Here is a 21,218-nt window from a genome sequence, read left to right on the forward strand (position 1 = left end):
CAGCCTGTCCGTGGGAGAGCTGTGTGGTCTTGGGAGATGTGAGAACTGGATGATGTCAGGAGATGTGCTGGATAAAAGAGGCTTTGTATCTGTGTCTGCTCTGGTGTGCAGATCTCACTCCCTGGTTTCGTTCCTCTGTGCCCACGAGGAGCACAGCTCACACACCAGCACAAGGGAAGGGCATCTCAAGGCTACAGAAATGGAACTTGACAAATGTCTTGGTCTATTGTAGCTAAGCCCAAGTCTGGGTTTTTCTTGACTGAGTTCTGGAAAACTGCACAGAGAGGGGCTCTGAGGGAGGGACAGAAGGGCCCTCCTGGAGCTACACATGCTGTGTTTAAATGGCTCAGTTTATTCTTCCAACTGCATAAGTGATGGAGAAGTGTTTTCTGCCACCCCTCAGTGAGTGCCCAGAGTGAGGCAGATAACCTGCACCCTACAGGGGCCTGTTTGTCTCTGGATGGCTTGTAACCATTCCCACAGCAGGAAAGCCAGTCTCCTCTTAAAACAACTCTTCAAGCACACAGACTTCTGAAAAGATTTTGCTGGAAGAAAATACTACGTTTAAAAATGTGGAGGGACTCTGAGGTTCAGTATTAGTAAGGTCATTTGAGCTCTCATGCTGACAGCTCTGAAGTGGATTTTTTTTGCCAATTTTCCTTTAAATTAGACTGCAAATTGCAATTATTGGATATCTAAGAGGAACATTATGCTGTGCAAGAAGTGATCACAAAGCCTCTGTGATGATGGGACAGCTTAGATGAAAAGAAAGAGCATGAAAGCAATTTTTTGAAAGCTGGACACTGCCGTGGATGAACCTTGACAAGAGGGGAATGAAATTTGTGAGTCTTTTTTTCAAGGTATGAAAATTAATTCAGAGACCCAGTGGACCTGTGGCACTGATAAGAGGAAATGAACACTAGTGTTTACAGAGGTGCAAATTCAACATGGTCTGAGTATAGGCAAATGCTGTGCTATGGTTGCTGTCCCACTCTTATTTACTATTTATATCAGGGGAGCCTCAATGAATCACAGTCATAAACAAAAAATGTAAATGTGACCATGGTCACAGGGATTTTCAGGTGAAGAAAGAGACGAGAATGTTGACTCCATGATCAGAAGGCTTGATTTATTATTTTATGATATATATATATATATTACATTATAACTATACTAAAAAGAAATAGGAAAGGAAAAGGTTTCCTCAGAAGCTGGCTAAGCTAAGAATAGAAAAGAAGAATGGTAACAAAGGCAGCTCTCTCAGCCTCTGTCCGAGATAGCTCGGTCCTTGATTGGCCATGAATTATAAACATCCAAGATGGGCCAATCACAGGTGGACCTGTTGCATTCCACAGCAGCAGATAACCATTGTTTACATTCTGTCTCTGAGGCCTCTTAGCTTCTCAGAAGGAAAAATCCTAAAAAAAGGATTTTTAGTGAAAAGATGTCTGCAACATGTAGACACATTTCTACATTGTACTGTGAATATGCAGAAAAGAAAAAAATTCTCATAACTTCAGATGTTTTTGCAATCCCCATGTGAAAGGAGCTGGGACACTCAGTCCTTTTTGAACTAAGAAATGTTCTTGATTAGCTGAGATGGCTGATTTTTAATTGCTTCTAATCAAAGCACTTGAAAGAGGAAACCTCTTTGTAGCCCATAAGAATTCTTTCATCTGCCTTCTCTTTGGGTGTGAAATTGCTTTATTCTATCTCAGATTAGCTTGTAGGATTGAGTAAGGAGCAAAGCCTCTATTTGTGCATTATGTAGCACATGGGGGTTAAATCTTCACTGAAGTTTGTGAGTAATGCCTCAACACTAACAACCTCCAACCTCCCCACAGGTCCATGACAGGTGAATGAGATTTTCTGCACAAAAAGCTCTCCTGATTTCCCATGTTTGTGCCTCACTGGTAGCCAGGAGGTCCTGGGGGAACATGGGAGACATTTCTCCACTATATCTTTGGGGTTTACCTAGAGGTGGCACAAAGTTTTATGCCAGGTTTAGGGATACAGATGGGTATGGATAACTTTGGGGTCATTCTCAAATCCGGTATAACTGCATAGAAGGCCCAAACTTTCTCTTGTTAAAATTTACACCATCTTGGGGAAGAAGGGATGGAATAATTTTCAAGTTTTTAGCAGTTTCAGAATTTATGTCAAAACTGCAAGGAAAAATATTTTGTGGAAATCTGAAGACAGTTTACTTTTTTTATTCCTTCCATGAGAACAAACTGTCTACCACAAAAGCATATCCACAGAACACTTTCAGGAAGCCTAGCTGGTTGTATTAAGCAGTGTGGATGTTACCCATGTGCACAGTATTAGGGTGTTTGATGGGTTTTCTCCTCAAGCCAGGTCTTCTGAGCTCTCAGAGAAACCTATCACACCCAAGATAGCTCTGCTATCTGGAATGGCATCAAATCAGCAGGATGGCTTCTGAGGTAGTGTTGGAAACAGAAAAGTTTTAATAAAAGGCAAAATAACAAAGGTCTTATAGAGAAAACTCGAGCTAGGGGCAAGAGGTTTTTGCTCTTGCTAAAACACTTCACAAAAGCAATGATTTCCTTTGTTCTCTTCTTTTTCTAGTGAATTACCCAAGTGGGACTTTTTTGGCTTCTGTCTAATTGGCAGCCCTAGGTTTGAGGTGAAGTCCTAAAGGTCTTATGAGGTGCCTTTTTACCAAATTGAGGAGAGAAACTTCTGGGTTTTTTTCCTTTTTAAGGAGACAAAGGATAATTTGGTTACTTCGTCAACAGAGGGCACATTCCTACAGGTGTGCACACTGACACTGGCTGACAAGTGGTTTACATATCAAAGTGATGGAGCCTGTTGAGAAGGATTGATTCATTCAGTTCCCTGAATACTTTATTTACTTGGTTTAGACTCTTACACAGAAGATTCTCTCTGGCAAATCCCATGTACAGAGGATGCCACCCTGCTCTCCTGCTGAACACACCCACACTCTTTGTTCCCATAGCTGAGCCTTGCTGGAGACCTGTGCTTGCTGCCTCTCTGGTGCTGTCGAGGGACACATCTCTGCATGGTTATCTTGGCTAAGGTTACCTCTGGGGTCAGGGACACCTCTCTGCATGGTTATCCTGGCTAAGGTTACCTCTGGGGTCAGGGACACCTCTCTGCATGGTTATCCTGGCTAAGGTTACCTCTGGGGTCAGGGACACCTCTCTGCATGGTTATCTTGGCTAAGGTTACCTCTGGGGTCAGGGACACCTCTCTGCATGGTTATCTTGGCTAAGGAAACCTCTGGGTCAGGGACACATCTCTGCATGGTTATCCTGGCTAAGGAAACCTCTGGGGTCAGGGACACATCTCTGCATGGTTATCCTGGCTAAGGAAACCTCTGGGTCAGGGGTGCAGGAGAGCTCAGATGCAGCCTGATGCCATTTGTGCCCAAACCTCTGACAGAATAAAAACCTGAGACTGAAATCTGTTTTACTTCAAACACAGATTTTGCTCTTGGCATCATGCAGTTATTCAAAGCTTGGCCAGTTCTCTTTCTGTTACCCTGTGGCACCTTCTGCAGTTCTGTCTTTAGGCAGTTTCAAGTGTTATGTAAACATAAGAATCATGGAAGTCGGCCCAGTTAACACATCAGGCTTTATTAATGGCCATTTCCTGCAGTCACCCTCTGACTCTTGCTTTGCTTGAGGCCTGTTTTTGTCTGGGTGCTACATTTCCACTCATACTGTTCAGATTTTAGGATCCTTTGGCACAAAGTTTTACATTTTCTGCAATTGTACCCTACATTGCTGACATTCCTCTTGGGCTGGCCAGTAAACCTAATTTGCTTGCTCTGAATACAACCTTTAAACATTACCAACTTCCCCTTCCAGTTTGCACTATCTTTTCCTCCACAGTTTGAGTTTGCAGATGATTTCAGATGTTTGAGCACTGGTCACTATCAGATTTACTCAGCTTGTAGGTGCCTGCTTGTTTTGGCTCATTGGACTGTGTGCTTCTGCAGGTAAATTTTTATACCTACGATAATTTAGGCAAACAAATCCTCTGATGATAGGGGGAAGAAAATTTGCTGAATATTTGTCACTGCATGTTTGTGGCCAACAAAGAACCTGAAAAATGCTCCTATTATATGAAATCCTTTGTGTTTCCTGTCATTACTTGGTTTGTTTGCCAGTACAGTTAATAGCACAAAGTTCTCAAGCAGCATAGATTGTTTCTCTCTCTGGAACATGTGGCATATTTATTTTCTTGGAAGAACTGATGCTAGGCAGAAACACCTCTCTAACACAGCTTGAGGAGTAACCCTTGTTCAGGCTTGTTGATTGCTTTGCTGTTGAAGGGGAGTGAGAACTACCTAAATTATGTGGTGTATGTGCCACTGATACCGTGGGTGTAGTGGGTATTTACACAAATGGTATTTACACAAATGACTTTATCTCAATTCAGTGGAAAACTGCTTTTGTTCTGGATCCTCTACTCTGCCTTTTATCTCTGGCCTTGTCCCAGGCATAAGGAATGAGCTACATGTGTGGGAAGTCAGTAGATTGGAGACTTATCTTTGATTTCCTTTCTTTGCGTCTTGCCATCTTGGTTTGAACAGAAGTTTTGGCTCTTGTCACATTAAGTTTGCCTGTACATGGCCAAATTTAAAAAAAAACAACTATATTTCATGAAGCAAGAAGTCAGAGCTTTCTCTCATTTCTCTCCTTTGCTGTTGATAAAAGGAAATTCAGAATATAATGATCTTGCTAGGAAATCAAAACTCCCTCCTAACAACTCCTTGAGTTAAATTAGAATCCAGTACAGAGAAAAGTTTGAAAATACTACACTGATCAGTTTTCTTTATTTTTTCAGAAAGGGGCTGTTTGCTGGCATGAAGCTGAAGAAGAAGAAAAAAGGCGAGAAAGGGCTGACAATTGCAAACAAAGATGCATTGGGTAAGCCTCATAAATCAATATTTCAACAGGCATGAGCAGGTGGTGGGGGATTATATTAGATCTGATTTCATGTGAACTCATTTGAATTGTGTCTCAAGGCTTAGCATTGATAAAACAGGCAGTAAACTCCTTATCACTCCCAAATAAACAGAGAGCTAATTCTTTTTGCATCAACTGTTTCATGAAGTTCACATCCACATTCTGTGAGTTCACACTGCTCTATCTGGTACATTAAACTAAAAATGTCAGCCTGTCTCTTTCCATAGAGAGATGGCTGACATTTTTGAGAGGTTTTTTCCTACTTCACAGGTAGGTAATTTACTACAAGTGCGTAATTCCTCCAGAAGTTCTGCTTGTTTTAGAAACCATAAATACACAGCCTGCTGTGATGGCTGGATGGGCTGGCTCAATGAAGCTGGCAGATTTACTCAGTAGTGTGTGTGTGCCTGTTGTGAGTGCACACAGGGTGAGGAGAGTGGCTACAGCCAAATGGATGTGGGAAATGGTTTTGCACAGGAGGGGAGCTGCTGCTATAATCAATGCTGCTCGATACAGACCACAAGAGAATTTCTAATTGGGACACCCAAATAAATAAAAGATTCAGTTCATGATGATGAATTCACTGCTCTTCTCCAAGTGAGCTTTTTGCTACTAGAAATCAGATGTAGGTTTTATTTCCTTGTCTGTTTTCTTCATCAGGTGATCATGGTGAGATTGCAAGTTTTCTCCATGACACTCTTGGAAGACAGGAAGACTCAGAGGAAGACCTAATGAACAGCGATGCTCTGTCCAGTGCTTTTGGATCCTTAAGCCCAAATAGGAAAAGGTGGTTCTTCATGTATCTTACCTAACATCCCCCTAAACATCTTTTCCAGATTCCTGTTTCCCAGGAAGGGCATTACCCTTCAACAAAACCTCTGACAGAAAATCCCTTTGCTGACAGCAGTGATCCCTTCACTCCTGCTCTCCCACATGACAGAGTGGAATGCACTTAGCTCAGAGGTATCACCAGGTGCTATCCAGTGCAGGGAGAAGATGAAATGGATCCTGAGTGTGCCACAGCTGTGTTAAGGAGCTCTGCTAAACAAAATAAGCCAAAGGGAACAGTGATGTTGATAGTGAAGAGCTTGTGTAGTTGTGCTTTTCATACAGGAGAGGAATGCAGTCTGGGGAGGAATGGAGTCAAGCTTGATGGGATCAACAAGTGAAATCATTGCCATGATAGGTAGCTGCACTGGTTTGTGTGGATGCAAAACATTTCCCTATCAAAAAGTATATAAGAAAGACAGAGATGGTCTCTGCTGATGACAGCCTAACAGTTCACAGCAAAGCTGTCTGCCATAAATAATACTTGTTTACTGTTGAGAAGTCTTTCCAGTGTGTGTCCAAGTACCAGCTCTTGCCTAGAGATGTCTAATGACTTCTTCTGACATTTAAACAGGGCAAAGCTGGTGACCAGAATTCATGAAGAGGAGATGAAATCCCAGAACTACCAGGTGAGCAGGGGGTGACAGCCCTTCTGTGACTGTGAATTCCCCAGGCAGGCTGGACCTGAGTCCAAGAGTGTCCATGGTGTCCTTGTGCCCCACAGATTGCCATCACCATCATCGAGGCCAGGCAGCTGGTGGGCGAGAACATCGACCCCGTGGTGATCATCGAGATAGGTGATGAGAAGAAGCAAACAACAGTAAAGGAAGGCACAAATGCCCCTTTCTACAATGAAGTAAGTGCTTTCTCTTTAAAAAGACACTTTCTTCAATGGTTCTGGGTGGACTCTGCCATTTGGTAGCTCATAAGGGGATGGATTAAGTTGCAGCACTTCCATGTCTGAGCAGGGATGTCTCTCCAGGAGACAAAGCACCAGGAATAGCTCCCTTGGGTGTTAGAGCTGTTTGCTCTTTCTCTTCTCAAGGTCTGTCCAAACTGTTCCCTACCCTCTCCAGCACATTCTGCCTTACCACCACTGCTACTGCAGTTTTTTAAATCATCCATTTAGGAGCTTTGTCTATACTACACCCCTCCACACCTCCACTCCCTTTTCTACTATTTCATGCTTTCAGCCTTTCCTTGACATATGTTTGTTCCAATTGCTGACAAATGACACCAAAACAACCCCCAAAACCAATTTCCTTGTGCCTCCTTGTGCCTTTTGACAATATCTTCTGATGCAGACATGCCCATGGGCATTTGTGAAGCAAGTCTTGTGCAGCTATGCAAGGAATAGAGTAGAAAATAAGTCTGGGCCACGGCAGTAACACATCAGGGACAAGGAAAGAATTTTGCTTTGTCCACCACTGCCACCCTGCATCCCCAGCATCTCACCTGGGCTCTGTGCAGGAACACAAAATGCTGAGCCATGCAGCTGACAGCACTGCCTGCCTGCCCAGGGATAGTTCTCATCTGCTGCCCCCTCTTCCCACAGTACTTTGTGTTCGATTTCGTTGGACCGCAGGTGTTGCTGTTTGACAAAATAATCAACATCTCTGTAAGTACCCAGGAAAGCTTAACACAGTAAGTAAAGGTCATTGCTTTTGTGTCACTTCAAATCTAAATTATTCTTAATGTAGTTAAAAATAAACAATTTTAGTACCAAGAGTGCTAGAAAGTCACCATGAAGTATAGGAAAGAGGATAGAAGAGAGGAGAAGGAGGAGGAGTCAGCTGGCAGAGATTTGAAGGAACATACCCAAAAGGAAGATTTAGTCTGCATTTTCAGGGACACTCATTGCTGTGTGGCAAACTGCAAGGAAGAATGAGAAAATTCAGCTTAGCTCTCTCTTCTCACTGCCTTCATCCATCTAATTTTCAGCCTGCCACTTGATTCAAATGACTGAGTTGAAACTTCTTGTTTACATCAGTTCCTCAGATATAACTGTTTCTAACTAAATGAAACTAAAGTAATGCAGACACTTTTCCTCAGCAGGGGCTCTTGGGCTGCCTGAGTGTCACTGGTTGGTTGCTATAAGCATGGGAGTGCTCTCCAAGAGTTCAGGGCTGCTTCCACTGCTCAGTGCAACTCAAGTCCCAGCAAAACTACAAGCAGGACCTTATTGCTCTCTACAAAAACCTGAAACAAGGTTAGAGACAGGTGTGGCTTGGTCTCTTCTCCCAAGTAACAGGTGACAGGGCATTCCACAAGGAAATGGCCCCAAGCTGGACCAGGAGAAATTTAGACTGGATATTAGGAAAATTTCTTCACTGAAGGGAATAGACTGCCCAGAGAAGCAGTGGAATCACCATCTCCAGAGGGATTTAAAAGGCATGTGGATGTAGCAGCTGGGGACATGGTTCAGTGATGGACTTGGCAATGCTGGGTTAATGATTGGGCTCCATCCTAAAGATCTTTTCCAACCTAAATGATTCCATGTTTCTGTGACATCTCAGAACAGTCCTGATGGAGACACACATGCTCTTGGGCTTGGATAATGATGTGCATTTTGGAAGGCCAAGTCTATGGAGCCATGTTAATTATCTTGTCCAAAACTCATCACCATGTGTAGTAAAGCTGCTAAGGAATTAAAGATCTCATGAGACTCTGGACAGCACTGTATTTGTATTATTTGGAAACTTCAACAGCTGTGCCCTTCATGAACTCTTGTTTTTGCTAAAAGTCCATCCATTTTGTCAGAGATTTTCTCTGGCAATAAACAGTGCAACAGTTGTTGCTCCAGGAAAAGCTCTTTTTCTCTGGAGTGCTTTGTCCATTTCAACGATGTACACCAGGAAAAGATCTGTGCTGGTTGAGCTTGACAGAAACAAGCAGTGCTCAGGAGCTATAGGACACATCACTGTCTACTTCCTTTTCTGAGCTGCCAATAGAGTGACTTTCCCAGCTACAGAATAAAATGTGTTCATTACACATGGACAACTGGACAAGTAGGTTTTCAGTGCAGGGAGTACACTGACAGTGGAATCCTAAAGTTCCATTAACATCCACTGTATCACACTCAGAGCTCAAACATATGAAGTTCATAACTACATAAGGTATCTGCAGCTCTGATCTCATCTGTGAGGACAGAATTTACTACAGGCTGATAATGGCATGGGAGCAGATATCACCTCACAGCTGTGACATATCACAGCCTGTGGCCCCAGAGATGTTTCAGACATGGTTCATGTAGCAGCACACTGCCAAGGCACCAGCTCCTGTGTGCTGCTGGTGCTGTTGGGGATGTGTAGTTATTTTTCTCTGACATATGGCCAGTCTTTCCAATCTCACATTCTTTTGATATAGATTCCATATATCCAGTGGTGGAGGGGGAAGTGCCAGCTTTCTTCTGACTGCAGTGGGGGTGTGGGGAAACATGTCACCATTACCTGCTGTATATCTGCACAGTTTCATCAGGCTCAGCAAACTTATTTTATTTATAGCTGATGAAGGTGCAACACTAAGAAATTAAAGGTCTTCTAGGTAAAAATGACTTTAGGAAAAAGCTCAGTAACAACAATGAACTAACCTTGAACATGAAACCTCTGTTTTCATGTATGCTACTGAAAACAGAGATTCATTACCTTGCAACATAGTTCTGGAGAATGCAAACTATCAGGGGAATAGAAACAAAGAGAGAAAATATGTGTGCTTGGAGTGAAGGAAACCCTGAGGGATGGAAAGTTTCACAGCACTTGCTTAGCATGAATCTTAAGAAGAAACAAAGATTAGTAGCCTCCATTATGAACTTATTTGCATATGGAAGCTTAAGGAAAACAAAATAGGTTAGTGCCCTTGTCCATCAGTTTAGTAGTTTAGCTGTATTCAAACCCTGCATTTGAGAGAAAAATGAGACACTCAATTTCACAGAACCTGCTAATAACTAGATTTTTTCTTCATTATTATCTTCCTGTACATTTCAGCAAACTTGTAGTAATAGCATAGTAAAACTAAGGTGACCCTTGTATGCTAAACCTGTATCTCCCTTACTGAACTATTCCTCAGTGTAACACTATGTATGTTTGTGCTCATTCAGAAAATCTGAAGCAAATCCTTCCGTCATCTACAGTCAAGTGTGAAAAGACACAAATCTTTAATTAGATGTGGTGTGGATGTGATGTTCCCCTCAGAGAAGACAAGAGGGATCTGCTATAAAACTTCATGCTCACTTGCTTTGTTGCATTAGAAGAAAATACACTTGGAAAAAAAAGGATGAGGAAAGATGTAGAGTGTTTAATAGAAGCAGTGAGTTATTTCCTCAGCATTAAAAGCAACATGCACTGCAGGGAGTGGAAACCTGCATCATTTCAGTGGAACGGGAGCATTTACTTTTCACAAAGCAAACCTCAAGGACAGAGAAGTGAGTTTCACACATTTAACATTTAACACTCTCTAGACAGGCTGTCATGGAGAGGAAATGAGCAAAGAGCAATGAAACAGCATCACTTTGGATTCACCACATACCCTCATCTTGGTTTTGAGTCTTAAAGAAGCTTGTGGGGTTTTTTCCCTACAGAAAGGCTACAGCCTTCTTCCCCCTTTAATCTATCCTAGTTGGATCTGTTGATTTGGGCATTCCCATGCACTTCCTCCAAAGCTGTAATATTGCCTGGCTTCAGGGAGAACCCCAACAGATTTCAAGGCTTCTTCCCAACCCTGTGTGTGCTCTAGTCCAACCTCATAGGAGGGAGGGGCCAGTGCTATGATGTGACCTGACAGCATCAGGGATTGAGGAAAAGCAGTTCTTGTGCATGCAGCACTAACTTCACACTAACTCCTCTTCCACATGAATGTTGTTTAATTTTTCAGCTTAATAGTAAAGTAAAACTGTTCTTTTGTCCACTCTTGATTTTTCAGCTCTAGAAACTGCTTCTCTGTTGAAGTGAGGAATTATCAAGGACAGCTGAGTGTGTTCCCCAGGTCACAGTGGCACAGTGGCCATAGGCCCTTAACAGGGAAGGACATTATATTGCAATGAGAAACTTCCTGAATTTTCTGGTGAATCTTGATGAAGGTGTCAGTGATATTTATTTGGACATGTATGTCTCCTGCTCTTGAAAAGTGTAGAAAATAAAGTCACATGACCAATCCAGTGCAAAATTGCAGAAGTCTTCCTATCCAGAAATATCCTTACCTACAATGTGTAGGTCCAAAGAGAGAATGTGATGTGTCCCATACTCCTGAAATGCTGTTGCAGGCTTGATTGTTTACTTCCAATATTTAGATTTAACTTCTGTAGACTTGAAAGAGCTTAGTTTCTCTTTGCAATTTGGGCAAGGTGTTCCAGAAAATTTGGCCTCTTTCAGAAGCTTTTCCAAACCAAGGAATAGGTTTCAACTTTTAAGCAATTCTGAAACCAGGTGAGACACATTTTTTGAGAAATACAGCTCTAGAGCAAATCTTCCATTAGAAGAAGCCTCTGCCTTGTCTGTAAAGTGAGCCCCATGCAAGTATTTGAAAACAAGAAACGGAAATATATAGGTCTGGGAATCATGGCAATTGAAAATTATTAATTAAATTTGAATTAAATTAAATTAAATTCATCACTTGGCAGGAAGAATACAGAGACAGACTCACTGGGGTCTTCTTGCCATCTAATTTACATCTATATCACTTCTCTGATTTCATTAATATCGTGGGGGGGTAGATTAGAAATGACTCTCTTGGTTTATGTGTTCATTAGAATGTTGCCAAGAAACACATTCTTTCTCCTCTGAGCGTGCTCTGTTTTTATGGCAATTCAGCTATTGCACAGTGATAGGATTTCTGCAACTTAGTCTGAAACCAGTTACATCCCAGGTGTTTATATTCATTATGATTTAGCTAAAACTACCAGGGTAAGTAATATAACTGCACCTGCTCTGAAGGAGCAGGTGCTCTAATCTTGTTCGAATTCCTGCACTCTATCCCAGGGACCTGGGATGAACCTGTGTGATTCCACTCAGATGCAATTATATTGTTTTCTAAATTGGCACAATGTTGGGTAAAAGACATATTTCAAATACTGGTGTATCTGCTGTGGCTATGTCCCCCCAGTTTTGGGTGTTGATGGTTATTGCCTCTGAACTAAATGCGATCTTTGGATGTTCTTTCTTAGGCTGACTGTGAAGAGAGATAGTGACATTCTTTAATCAGCTTTTTCTAACAGGTTATGCACAATAAACTGATTGGGAGTGTGCTGATAGGCTCCTTTAAGGTGGATCTGGGGACGGTGTACATTCAGCCAGGTGAGTGGTGCATTTTCTGCCCTTTTTGTCTGCTAAGACAGATTTGAGATTTGAGATGGGGGGAGGGGGGGGTGAGGTAGATGTGCTGCTTTTCCACTCAGATGGTTGTGGTTTACACCAACTTAGAGCTTTTGGGAGAGTTGTTTTCCTATTTGTATAGCAGAGTACCAGCCAAACTGTTGGAAAGAAATTCAACCCTGAAAGCACCTTGGCAATCTGCACATTGGTGGGTAGCACTTTTCAAGGATGGCATTTCTTTAAGTGGTCAGAGTGGACAGCTGAATATTCTACAAAATCCAGCTGCACTCATTTGCTACAGAGCATCCAAAGCTCTTTCACCTGTGCTGGGGTAGAAGGAGCAGAGGGAGGGAGACAAGGATGGAGAGTGGAAGGAATGGTGAGGAGAGCACAAGACAAGAGGAGAAGCAGGCCACAACGGGAGAGAGAAGATGACAAAGAGGTGACCATGGGTCCACTTGACTTGTCATCTTCAGAGCTGTTCAGTGATTTCTGACATTTGAACCTAAGAAAAGATCACCTACTTCTTCTTTGGAGTTTTTACAACCATCCACGAAACATGTACCCTTTTGTCTTCCAAAATTACTCAAGGATATGGTCTCTTCTTCTCTTTGGGAAAGAACATATTTAAGCCACTTGCTGTAGATGTCACACAGTTATAGCAAGAGTGTAGAGCCATTTGGGCCACTCTCTCTGCAAGGTTCCTGTAAGAGTCAGAGAGGAATGGCCTATCTGCAATGAGCACTCCACGTCCATGCTCAGGCTGTGTCAGTCTTGAATTGTGTCCTGTATCTCCTGCTCACACTTTAACAGGAGGGTGGTGGCTGAGGGTTGATCATGAGCTCATATCCCTGGTACTCTGTGGTCTCTCCTTCCCACTCCTTTACCCACCCAAGGTGATGTCCAAAGACTTAACATGGTAACTTAGGACCTTTCTTGATGGGGTTGTTGAGACAGGGTTACAGCAAGGGCTGCTGTGGGTGAATTGTCTTGAACATTTTCCTCCCTGAAAGATGAAGCTGAAGATGCTTCTGGCTCATTTGTCTTCCTCTGATGGCTGTCCACTCTCCTTCCCTTTCTCAGCTGTCTGCCAGCCTTACAGTAGCCAGCAAGGGTTTTGCTGCTGGAGTTCTGAGATCTTCAGACAGTTCTCATCAAAGAGGTGTCCCTTCCTCATAAGGGTTCAGCCTTAGTTCAGCTGCTGAAATCTCACCCAGGCTTCCACTGGTCTTTAGTCATTGATCTAAGTTAAAAATAATGAAAATGAGCTTGTTTCTGACAAGCTCTGGATCAATCCTTTGCTTGCCTTTTTGATCACAAAATATTTTGGACCCTCTAGAAGTGTCTGGTAAACAAATACATTTCAACACAATTCTGACAGCACAAACATTGATTTACCTTTTCTGGGAGTGAAGAGGAAAATACTTGGATGTTTTTATATCCTCTATTTGACTGTTTAATCTTGTCCTTCTTACAGGTCATCAGTTTTGTGACAAGTGGGCACTTCTCACAGACCCTGCTGACATTAGGACAGGAGCCAAAGGGTACCTGAAGTGTGACCTCAGTGTGACGGGGAAAGGTGATGCAATACAAGCCACACAGAAAACAGCTGATACTGAGGAACAGATTGAAAAGTACTGCAATAATTTGTTTTGGGTTTTTTTCTGCTTTCTTCCTTACTAGGTGCCTCAATAAGTCTCTGCCCTCATTTCAGTCCTTTCCTTGTTAACTCAGGGTTAATAGCAGGATAACATTGTACACCTGTTTGTTCTCACATGCTCAAAGAGAGTTTTTACAATCCTCTCATCTAAATTGAAGGGCACATTAGGGCTGCTTCTCTGCAGCTGATAGAATTGAGCAAGTCCTGTTGGCTAAGTTCCAAATTACCCGTTACAGAATGTTCATTGATCTGAAACCAATTAATGATTACTTAAAGCAGTGAAGCAAGAAGAAAAAATATGAGGAAAACCTATTCCTTCTCCACCCTCAGATATGAGTGTATGGATATTTCCATATCCTTAGGTAAACTCAAGAGTGTTGTCATTCTCCTTGTAAAATACAGAAGTTCAAGGTGGTAAATATGCTACCAGCATACTTTAAATTTTACTGAAGCAATGTTTCTGGTCACCACTGACATCCTGGACCAAGTCTGTGGAAAGTCACCAAGCGGGGGGAGCGCATGGTCTATGAGGAAAGGTGGTGGGTGTTGGCTTTTTGAGCCTAAAGGAGAGCACTCAAAGGGGCTTCATCATACACAAAGAGGGCAGAGACAGGTTCTTTTCAGATGAGTGGCTCTCTTCAGTAGAAGGATGAGAGGCTTTGGAGGCAGGTAAGAACAATGAAATTTCAGAATAGATTGTGTTTTACCATGGACATGATCAAACAAAACAGGGGCCCAAAGAGAGTGGCAAATCTCTGCCCTTGAAGATATTCAGAATTTACTGAACAAGGTCCAGAGAACCTTATCTGACTGGACCTGATTCTATATCACATAGAAAAGTTTGCTGAGTAATGCCATATAATTTTCTTGTGGTAAAAAGATGTTTTTGGTTTAGATGAAAAAGCAAATTCATACACCTTTTTGTGTCTTCTCAGGTGCATGCTAAACCAAGATCACAGTGCTCATGGAAAAAATATCACTTCATTGTCCAAGTTTTCAATTTTAAGACAACAGCTTCTCTTTTCCTTTCAGGAATCTCTTGATCCCCAAAGGCTTTCCGTCTGAAAGACCATGGGCCAGGTTTTATGTGAGAATTTACAAAGCAGAAGGACTTCCAAAGATGAACTCTAGCATCATGGCCAATGTCACCAAAGCATTCATAGGCGACAGTAAGGACCTTGTGGATCCCTATGTGGTGGTCATGTTTGCAGGTCAAATGGTAATTGGGATCCTCTTGATCACAAAAGTAGGCCTTATTTCCTATTACCTGTGCTACAGGCAGGTGATTATGTTGATGTCCTTTAACTTACAGTTACATAAATTAGGTAAAACATGTATCTTGGTCATCAGAAAATGTTCAGTTCTTATATTATGCAGAAATAAAATAATGGAGACATTTAATGCCAGCAGATCTAATATCAGGCTCACAGCAGTAGGTTACAGGCAGGCAGCAGGAGGGGAAAGAGAATTCTGTAGCACTGTTACTAAAACACTGAGTCACAAGACAGTGATTTACACAGCATGGGATTAGGTAAGAGCTATGTTCTGGTCTCCCTCGAGTGAAATAAGGCAGCAGGGCTGAAATCAGTGAATGTGGTTCAATCAGGCTTTTAGGGCTATGTATTGATTTCTGAATTACTCTGCTGAAATTCAGGACCCTCTTAGCTTTCCTGTGTAGAGTAAGCATTTTAGCAGACTGGCAGTGCTGCCTGGCTTCATTGCTCCTAAAGCAACTTCAGCATCAAACATGGTGAGACAGATTACTGCTTAGAGAGGCTTCTGACTCTGGTGGAAGAGAAATGCAGAGGAGGTCCAGGGCCTGGTTCCCCTGGGGTAACCATGAAACCCTGTGTCAGAGAGCCTGTCTAGATTACTGGTGCAAATAAACAAAGAATCAACATGGAAGCTATTTTAAGCCAGCAATGCTTTCTGTGTGCAAGGAAGCCTTAGGGGCAGCTCCAGTCAGTCCTTTTCAGATGTTTCAGGCATGAGAACAAGGATCTTGGTGCTGATTGTATGTTTTGTCATGAATCCAAATTGCAAAGTACTACTGTGGGTTAAACCAGGCAAAGACATGCAGTACCCTCAGGTTCAATAGAGGGCTGAAGAAGACAGGAATGGGTCACTGATGTGAGTTTGCACACTGGTGTGCAAATTAGGGTTTCATAGAGAGGCTTGGTGGGTTTTCTGACTCAGTTCTCTCCATTTAATGTGAGAGTGTAAATCCTGCCACAACCAGTGACTGTACAGACTGTGACACAGTCCTGCCGTCTCCTTAGGTTTGGAGGAACAGCTCCAGGACCTACCCCTCTTGCACACAGGCATATGTCCAGAACATGAACCACAATAATCATAGTTTATGCTAGATAAATCGCCTCATTTAAGGTAATCCCATTGGTACACACAGCCTGGAATCTGTAATGAATTTAGTCTTTTATGAAAAAAACTGCACTGCATCATCACTACCCAGATATTTCAAAAGGCATTTGAAGGTGTGCAGTTTGTAGAAGAAATGCCAAAGTCTGGCTTTACAGATACATTTTGTTAATAAGGGTCCTGCAGTATTAGATTTTATTCCAGGCTCTGCTGTGTGCATGTGAGAATTCTTCAGCCATAATGTGGTTTCTTATTAGATATGGAGTGCAAAATGAAGAAGCTAATAGAAAAGCCAAAGTACTTTCAAGAGAGCATACTTGTGCTTTAAAAAGGGCCAGAGAGATGCTGCTAAGTGCAATTTCTGCTGTACTCATTGCCATTCTCCAGAGTTCAACCCCTCTGGAATTAAATTTGCTGGACTTCCATTCCAGGGCCGGACAACAGTGCAAAAGAACTGTGCAGATCCTGTGTGGCACGAGCAGATTATCTTCAAAGAAATGTTCCCTCCACTCTGTCGGAGAGTCAAAATCCAGGTCTGGGATGAAGGCAGCATGAATGATGTGGCCTTGGCCACCCACTTCATTGATTTGAAGAAAATATCAAATGAACAAGATGGTGACAAAGGTAAAGGGGAAAATATCTGTTCCAGGATATACCTTTGAAGTAAAATCTACTTACATGGGATCTTGGCACTGGCTAATCTTAATTTAGGATTCTCCAGAGTTCAAGTGTTGGTTCTGAGACACCTTCTGTTGCTTAATTTCACATTATATTACATTGTGCTTGGCACATGGAGGGTCTGACGTTGTTCTTGTTAAAGGGCTGCTGCATAATTTGTTACCATCTGTGTGGCTGTGGCAATAGTCTAATCCATTGGGGATGACAGATGTAAGTTTATAGTTTATGTGAGTTTCTATTAAGCAATGAAGCCACAAACTGAAAATCACTAAAAATCAAAGGCAGAGCAGGCTTGTATTTTGGATCTACCCACTGGAGCAAATTGTTTAGGTAAGACTCAGCTGGGTGCTATCACAGCCCAGGGAGGCACCTTGGACTAATGTGTTATGCTCTATTTGAGGAGAGACTCTCTACTTGGAGTCTTTTCACTGATGTTTGAGTCTACCTGCATAGCCTTGTTTATGTTGTGTGACCTATATGTGGAACATGGTCAATTATCACAGCTCAGTGAAAGCACAGTAACTCCTTAAACCTGCCAATTCAAATGTGTATCTCAGTCCTTAACCAGAAAATAAAATAAAAATATGTGTAAATTGAGTGACACAGACTTGAAACAGTTTGACCTAAAGGAGAAAGCCTCCATCCTCTCCCATCATGTCCCAGTCTTTAGTCTGTGGCAGCAAGCTCTTTTTCCAAGGGATGCAATAGACCTCCTGCCCAGTAGGTGTAGTACCATCACCTTCTGAGAAAGAGCTCCAACCCAGCAGAGATGGCTGGGTATTGACAGAGGTTTCTTGGTGTCTAAGCATTGCCCTGCAAAGCAGTGCTCTGTGTGAAGTGATTCCCCCCTGCCCAGAAATAGGTCTAGGTTTGGCTTTTGGGGCATTAGAGGCAAGATTTTTTGAGCAGACAATGAGGAAAGCACACCAATACCCAACAGAAAAGTCACAGAAGGTCCTTTATCTCCAGGATTTTTGCCTACCTTTGGGCCTGCCTGGATCAATCTCTATGGCTCACCCAGGAACCACAGCCTCATTGATGACCACCAGGAGCTTAATGAAGGTTTTGGAGAAGGGGTCTCCTTCAGGGGACGTCTCTTCCTTGAGATTGCTGTGGAGATACTTTCAGGAGGAGCCCGTGAGTCCAAGTTTACAAGCATTATCAAGGATATCAAACTGTCAGCTAAAGATAAAGCACTGAAAGGAAAAGACAAAACTGACAAAGCAGGAGAGGACCGAAAGTCAGCTTCTCCTTCAGACAAGATGAACTCAACTGAAGTGGAAGTTGAGCCATTTGATGTACCTTTAGAGGTCAGTATGATATTAAGAGATTGGTTGTCATGTGTCTCTAAACCTCCAAGAATGGCACTGGTCTGTGTATTTGGGGTCAGGCCATATAAAACTCCTTTTTGTGCTCCCTACAGTTTCTCCATGCTTTCACAGTCTTGGGACCTCCCCACAATAATAGAGCACAAATGGAGCACTAATGTGTACCTGTAAATCAAAAAACTCTCAAGTAGGATTTGGTCTTCATAAAACTTAGTCTCCTCTCATATAATCCATTTTGCTCTGGCTGCATCCATATATTCCTGCTGGAAACTTATCTGACATATTATCTGCTAATGGACAGAGAATCAGTGTGGACAGCTGGGAATTACAAAGCCTGACTTCCTGCATTCACTTAAGAAAATCCAGAGTTGTTAATTGAAGTCAATAGAGAATCATTGACATAAAATCTGTGCAAATGCAGAGAGACAGATACAGTCTAGCCTGATTTAGTGTCTTCCTTTACTACTGCATTGCCAATGCGGTGCTAGTGTTAGGCTGATAATCCCTTTAGAGGAAGAGCTGAAAATTATGTGCTCAGTTTCACCAGTGGTAACTGATGTTGTTTGCCTAATTCCACCTGTTGTATAGGATTACATCAGGGGAAAATCTGCACTGTGGGGCTTTGAGAAGGCTGGGCAGGTGTGGCAGGGTGTGTGGGCTTTGGAGCTGAGCCAATGTTTGAGCTTTAATTCTCAGCTCCACCACGTCACTCTCTGGGAGCAACAGCAATTGCTGCATATGCAACCTCATTTTTTTTACCCAATAAATAGGAAAAAAATATTCTCATAACCAATTTTCCTCCCACTTCACTATATCTACTACAACTACCTGACAGGAGATTGTGGGGAGGGGGGTTGGCCTTACCTCCAAGTCAACTAACAATCGGACAAGGGGAAATGGCCATGAGTTGTGCCAGGGGATGTTCAGGTTGGATATTCGGAAAAATGTCTTCACAAAGAGAGTGGTTAAGCTTTGGAACAGGTTCCTCAGGGAAGTGATGGAGTCAGATTACAGGAAGTGATCAAAAAATTAATAGATGTGGTGCTTTGTGACATAGTTTAGTGGGCATGTTCAGTCAAATTTGGACTTGATGATCTCAGAGGTCTTTTCCATCCTTGATGACTCTGTAATTCTCTGTCATTGATCAAAACTTTGTTTTTTGTAGTGGGAGTTCCAGCTCACTTAAGATATTTGTGTCCTTTATTAGTTCTGATCCTTGGTCTTTCCACTCCATCTCTACAAGTAACTAGAAGAGGAGTAATTGTTCTTTGGTCTTGAGGCCTTGCCTTGAGAAGTTCACTTCCTTGGCCTTGGAATTTCTGGCCTGAGGGCTAGCTAGAGTGGGTCAAGGAGTGTGTGAGCAGAAAACTGGCATGGGTAATTGCAAGCCACTTATGTGAACTTGTGCTCTGCTGTTACTTTATTTACTCATATAGTTGTAAATTATCTCTGTCTCTCAGTTCTTCTCTGAAGACTAATAGAGATCACATTCAAAGACACTTATTTCCATATAATTTTTCCTTTATATGTAAGAAATCCATTATTATGAATAGCTCAGACATTATTGGGTCTGGGGCCTGGTCAAATACCCCAGGCAGAGAAACAAATCCTGCTGTAAAACCCACCAACAAAAATTAATAGTAATAATAAGGATTTATTTCCAGCTGCTGTTTCTCAGTTTCAAATAGAGAATACATAAAAGGCATGATACAGTGATGCTTGATATTCTTTTAGTTTTGACATTCAGCAATACTTTGTGCTCCAGTAGGCAGTAATTGTATTACCACTCTCTGAAAGGAAAAGCAGGAACTGGAGACATTACCAATAATGCAAAAAATGTCTCATAGAGCCTCTGAGACAACGGAAGCAAATTATCCAACCCCACAGCACAACTTTATCAACCTATTCTGACTGCAAGAAGATATTAAAATTTGTTTTCTTTGTAATGGGAGATAGATGCGTGTGTCATAGTCTCTGAGCCTTGGCTTTATTAGGGTTTCATACTGGACAAGTATAACAAGCTAAAGTTACTCTGGAGCTGCAATCTGAGCTGTTGACTCTGATATATGATGCTGCTAATCCTTTCACTGAAGACCTATGATATTTTGCTGTGTATAGCAAAGGTTTTTCAAAATGAAGAGATCATGGGCTGTGTCAAAAACTGTTTCTGCTTTGCAGAAGTCAGGGAAACAAATATTCATGTAGAGCTGATGTTTTATTCATTGCCTCACTCAAACTGCAGATGAATTAGGGCTGATCTTGCCTAATGGGCCTCAGTTTGCAGGTGTTGTGAAATGAGAAAGGTTTGGATGGGAAGGGCACAACAGTTGGGGTGTAAATTTGGGGAGAACTCAAACCATAAATTATATCTCCTTTGAGCTTAGGCTCGGCTTGGGGTTAATAGCTGTTTTTATTAATGACCCAAGAGCATCAGAAGTGTTAGCTGGCCCTCCTTGACTGGGAGTCCATGCCAGGCACAACCAGATGCTGGGTCTCCAATAGAGGTAGCCTAGCATTCAACAAAAGACCATTGCACTTTTCCTTTATGCTGTAAAAAATAGTAGAAGGTAAAACAAATGCCAACATTTTCCTCCTTCTTCTCCAATAGATCTATGAAGAGAAATTTGAAGAATTCCTTCTCTTTGGGACATTTTTTGAAGCCACAATGATTGATAGGAAGTTTGGGGACAAGCCAATAACCTTTGAGGTTTCTGTTGGTAAGTGTGTTAAGGTCTTATCCAAAGGAGAGGGGCAGCCTCAGGAGCAAGGGGATGATAGGTGTTACTGACTGATGTGTCTCAGGGCTCAGCAGTCAGCTTCAGAGTAGAGCCTACATTTGAATTAACCCTGAATATCATTTCTCTGGATAAAAGTCAAGCTGAACATCCTGATGCCTATCTGTCTTACTCCACAAATGCCCTGTATTAATGCAAATCCTCTCCCCCAATATATACAGCATCTTAGCCAGTATTTGTCCTTTTAATCACTTGGGAGATCAAACTCAGATAATTTACTTCAGGCAGAGCTCATTCTGTGATGTCCATTTGAGCAGTTCCTGGCTGTGAGGGAGCCCTTTGTGGGGATA

The 21,218-nt window shown here is 42.2% G+C and overlaps 1 protein-coding gene across 1 annotated transcript in view; it reads left to right on the forward strand.

The window, feature by feature from the left end:
* The window catches only part of FER1L6 (fer-1 like family member 6), a 68,889-nt gene that overhangs the window by 6,264 nt on the left and 41,407 nt on the right, over nucleotides 1-21,218 (forward strand). Inside the window, exons 2-12 of the mRNA XM_071421757.1 lie at nucleotides 4,837-4,919; nucleotides 5,619-5,745; nucleotides 6,361-6,415; nucleotides 6,511-6,642; nucleotides 7,342-7,404; nucleotides 11,995-12,073; nucleotides 13,569-13,725; nucleotides 14,784-14,970; nucleotides 16,559-16,751; nucleotides 17,775-18,115; nucleotides 20,742-20,850. Of these exons, the coding sequence (XP_071277858.1) occupies nucleotides 4,856-4,919; nucleotides 5,619-5,745; nucleotides 6,361-6,415; nucleotides 6,511-6,642; nucleotides 7,342-7,404; nucleotides 11,995-12,073; nucleotides 13,569-13,725; nucleotides 14,784-14,970; nucleotides 16,559-16,751; nucleotides 17,775-18,115; nucleotides 20,742-20,850 (1,507 nt within the window). The 5' untranslated portion in view covers nucleotides 4,837-4,855. The remainder of the gene's footprint in view (nucleotides 1-4,836; nucleotides 4,920-5,618; nucleotides 5,746-6,360; nucleotides 6,416-6,510; nucleotides 6,643-7,341; nucleotides 7,405-11,994; nucleotides 12,074-13,568; nucleotides 13,726-14,783; nucleotides 14,971-16,558; nucleotides 16,752-17,774; nucleotides 18,116-20,741; nucleotides 20,851-21,218) is intronic.

This window comes from Agelaius tricolor, unplaced genomic scaffold (assembly GCF_023055355.1).
Source record: "Agelaius tricolor isolate 1412-34295 unplaced genomic scaffold, bAgeTri1.0.p SCAF_2, whole genome shotgun sequence".
Classification (NCBI taxonomy): Eukaryota; Metazoa; Chordata; class Aves; order Passeriformes; family Icteridae; genus Agelaius; species Agelaius tricolor.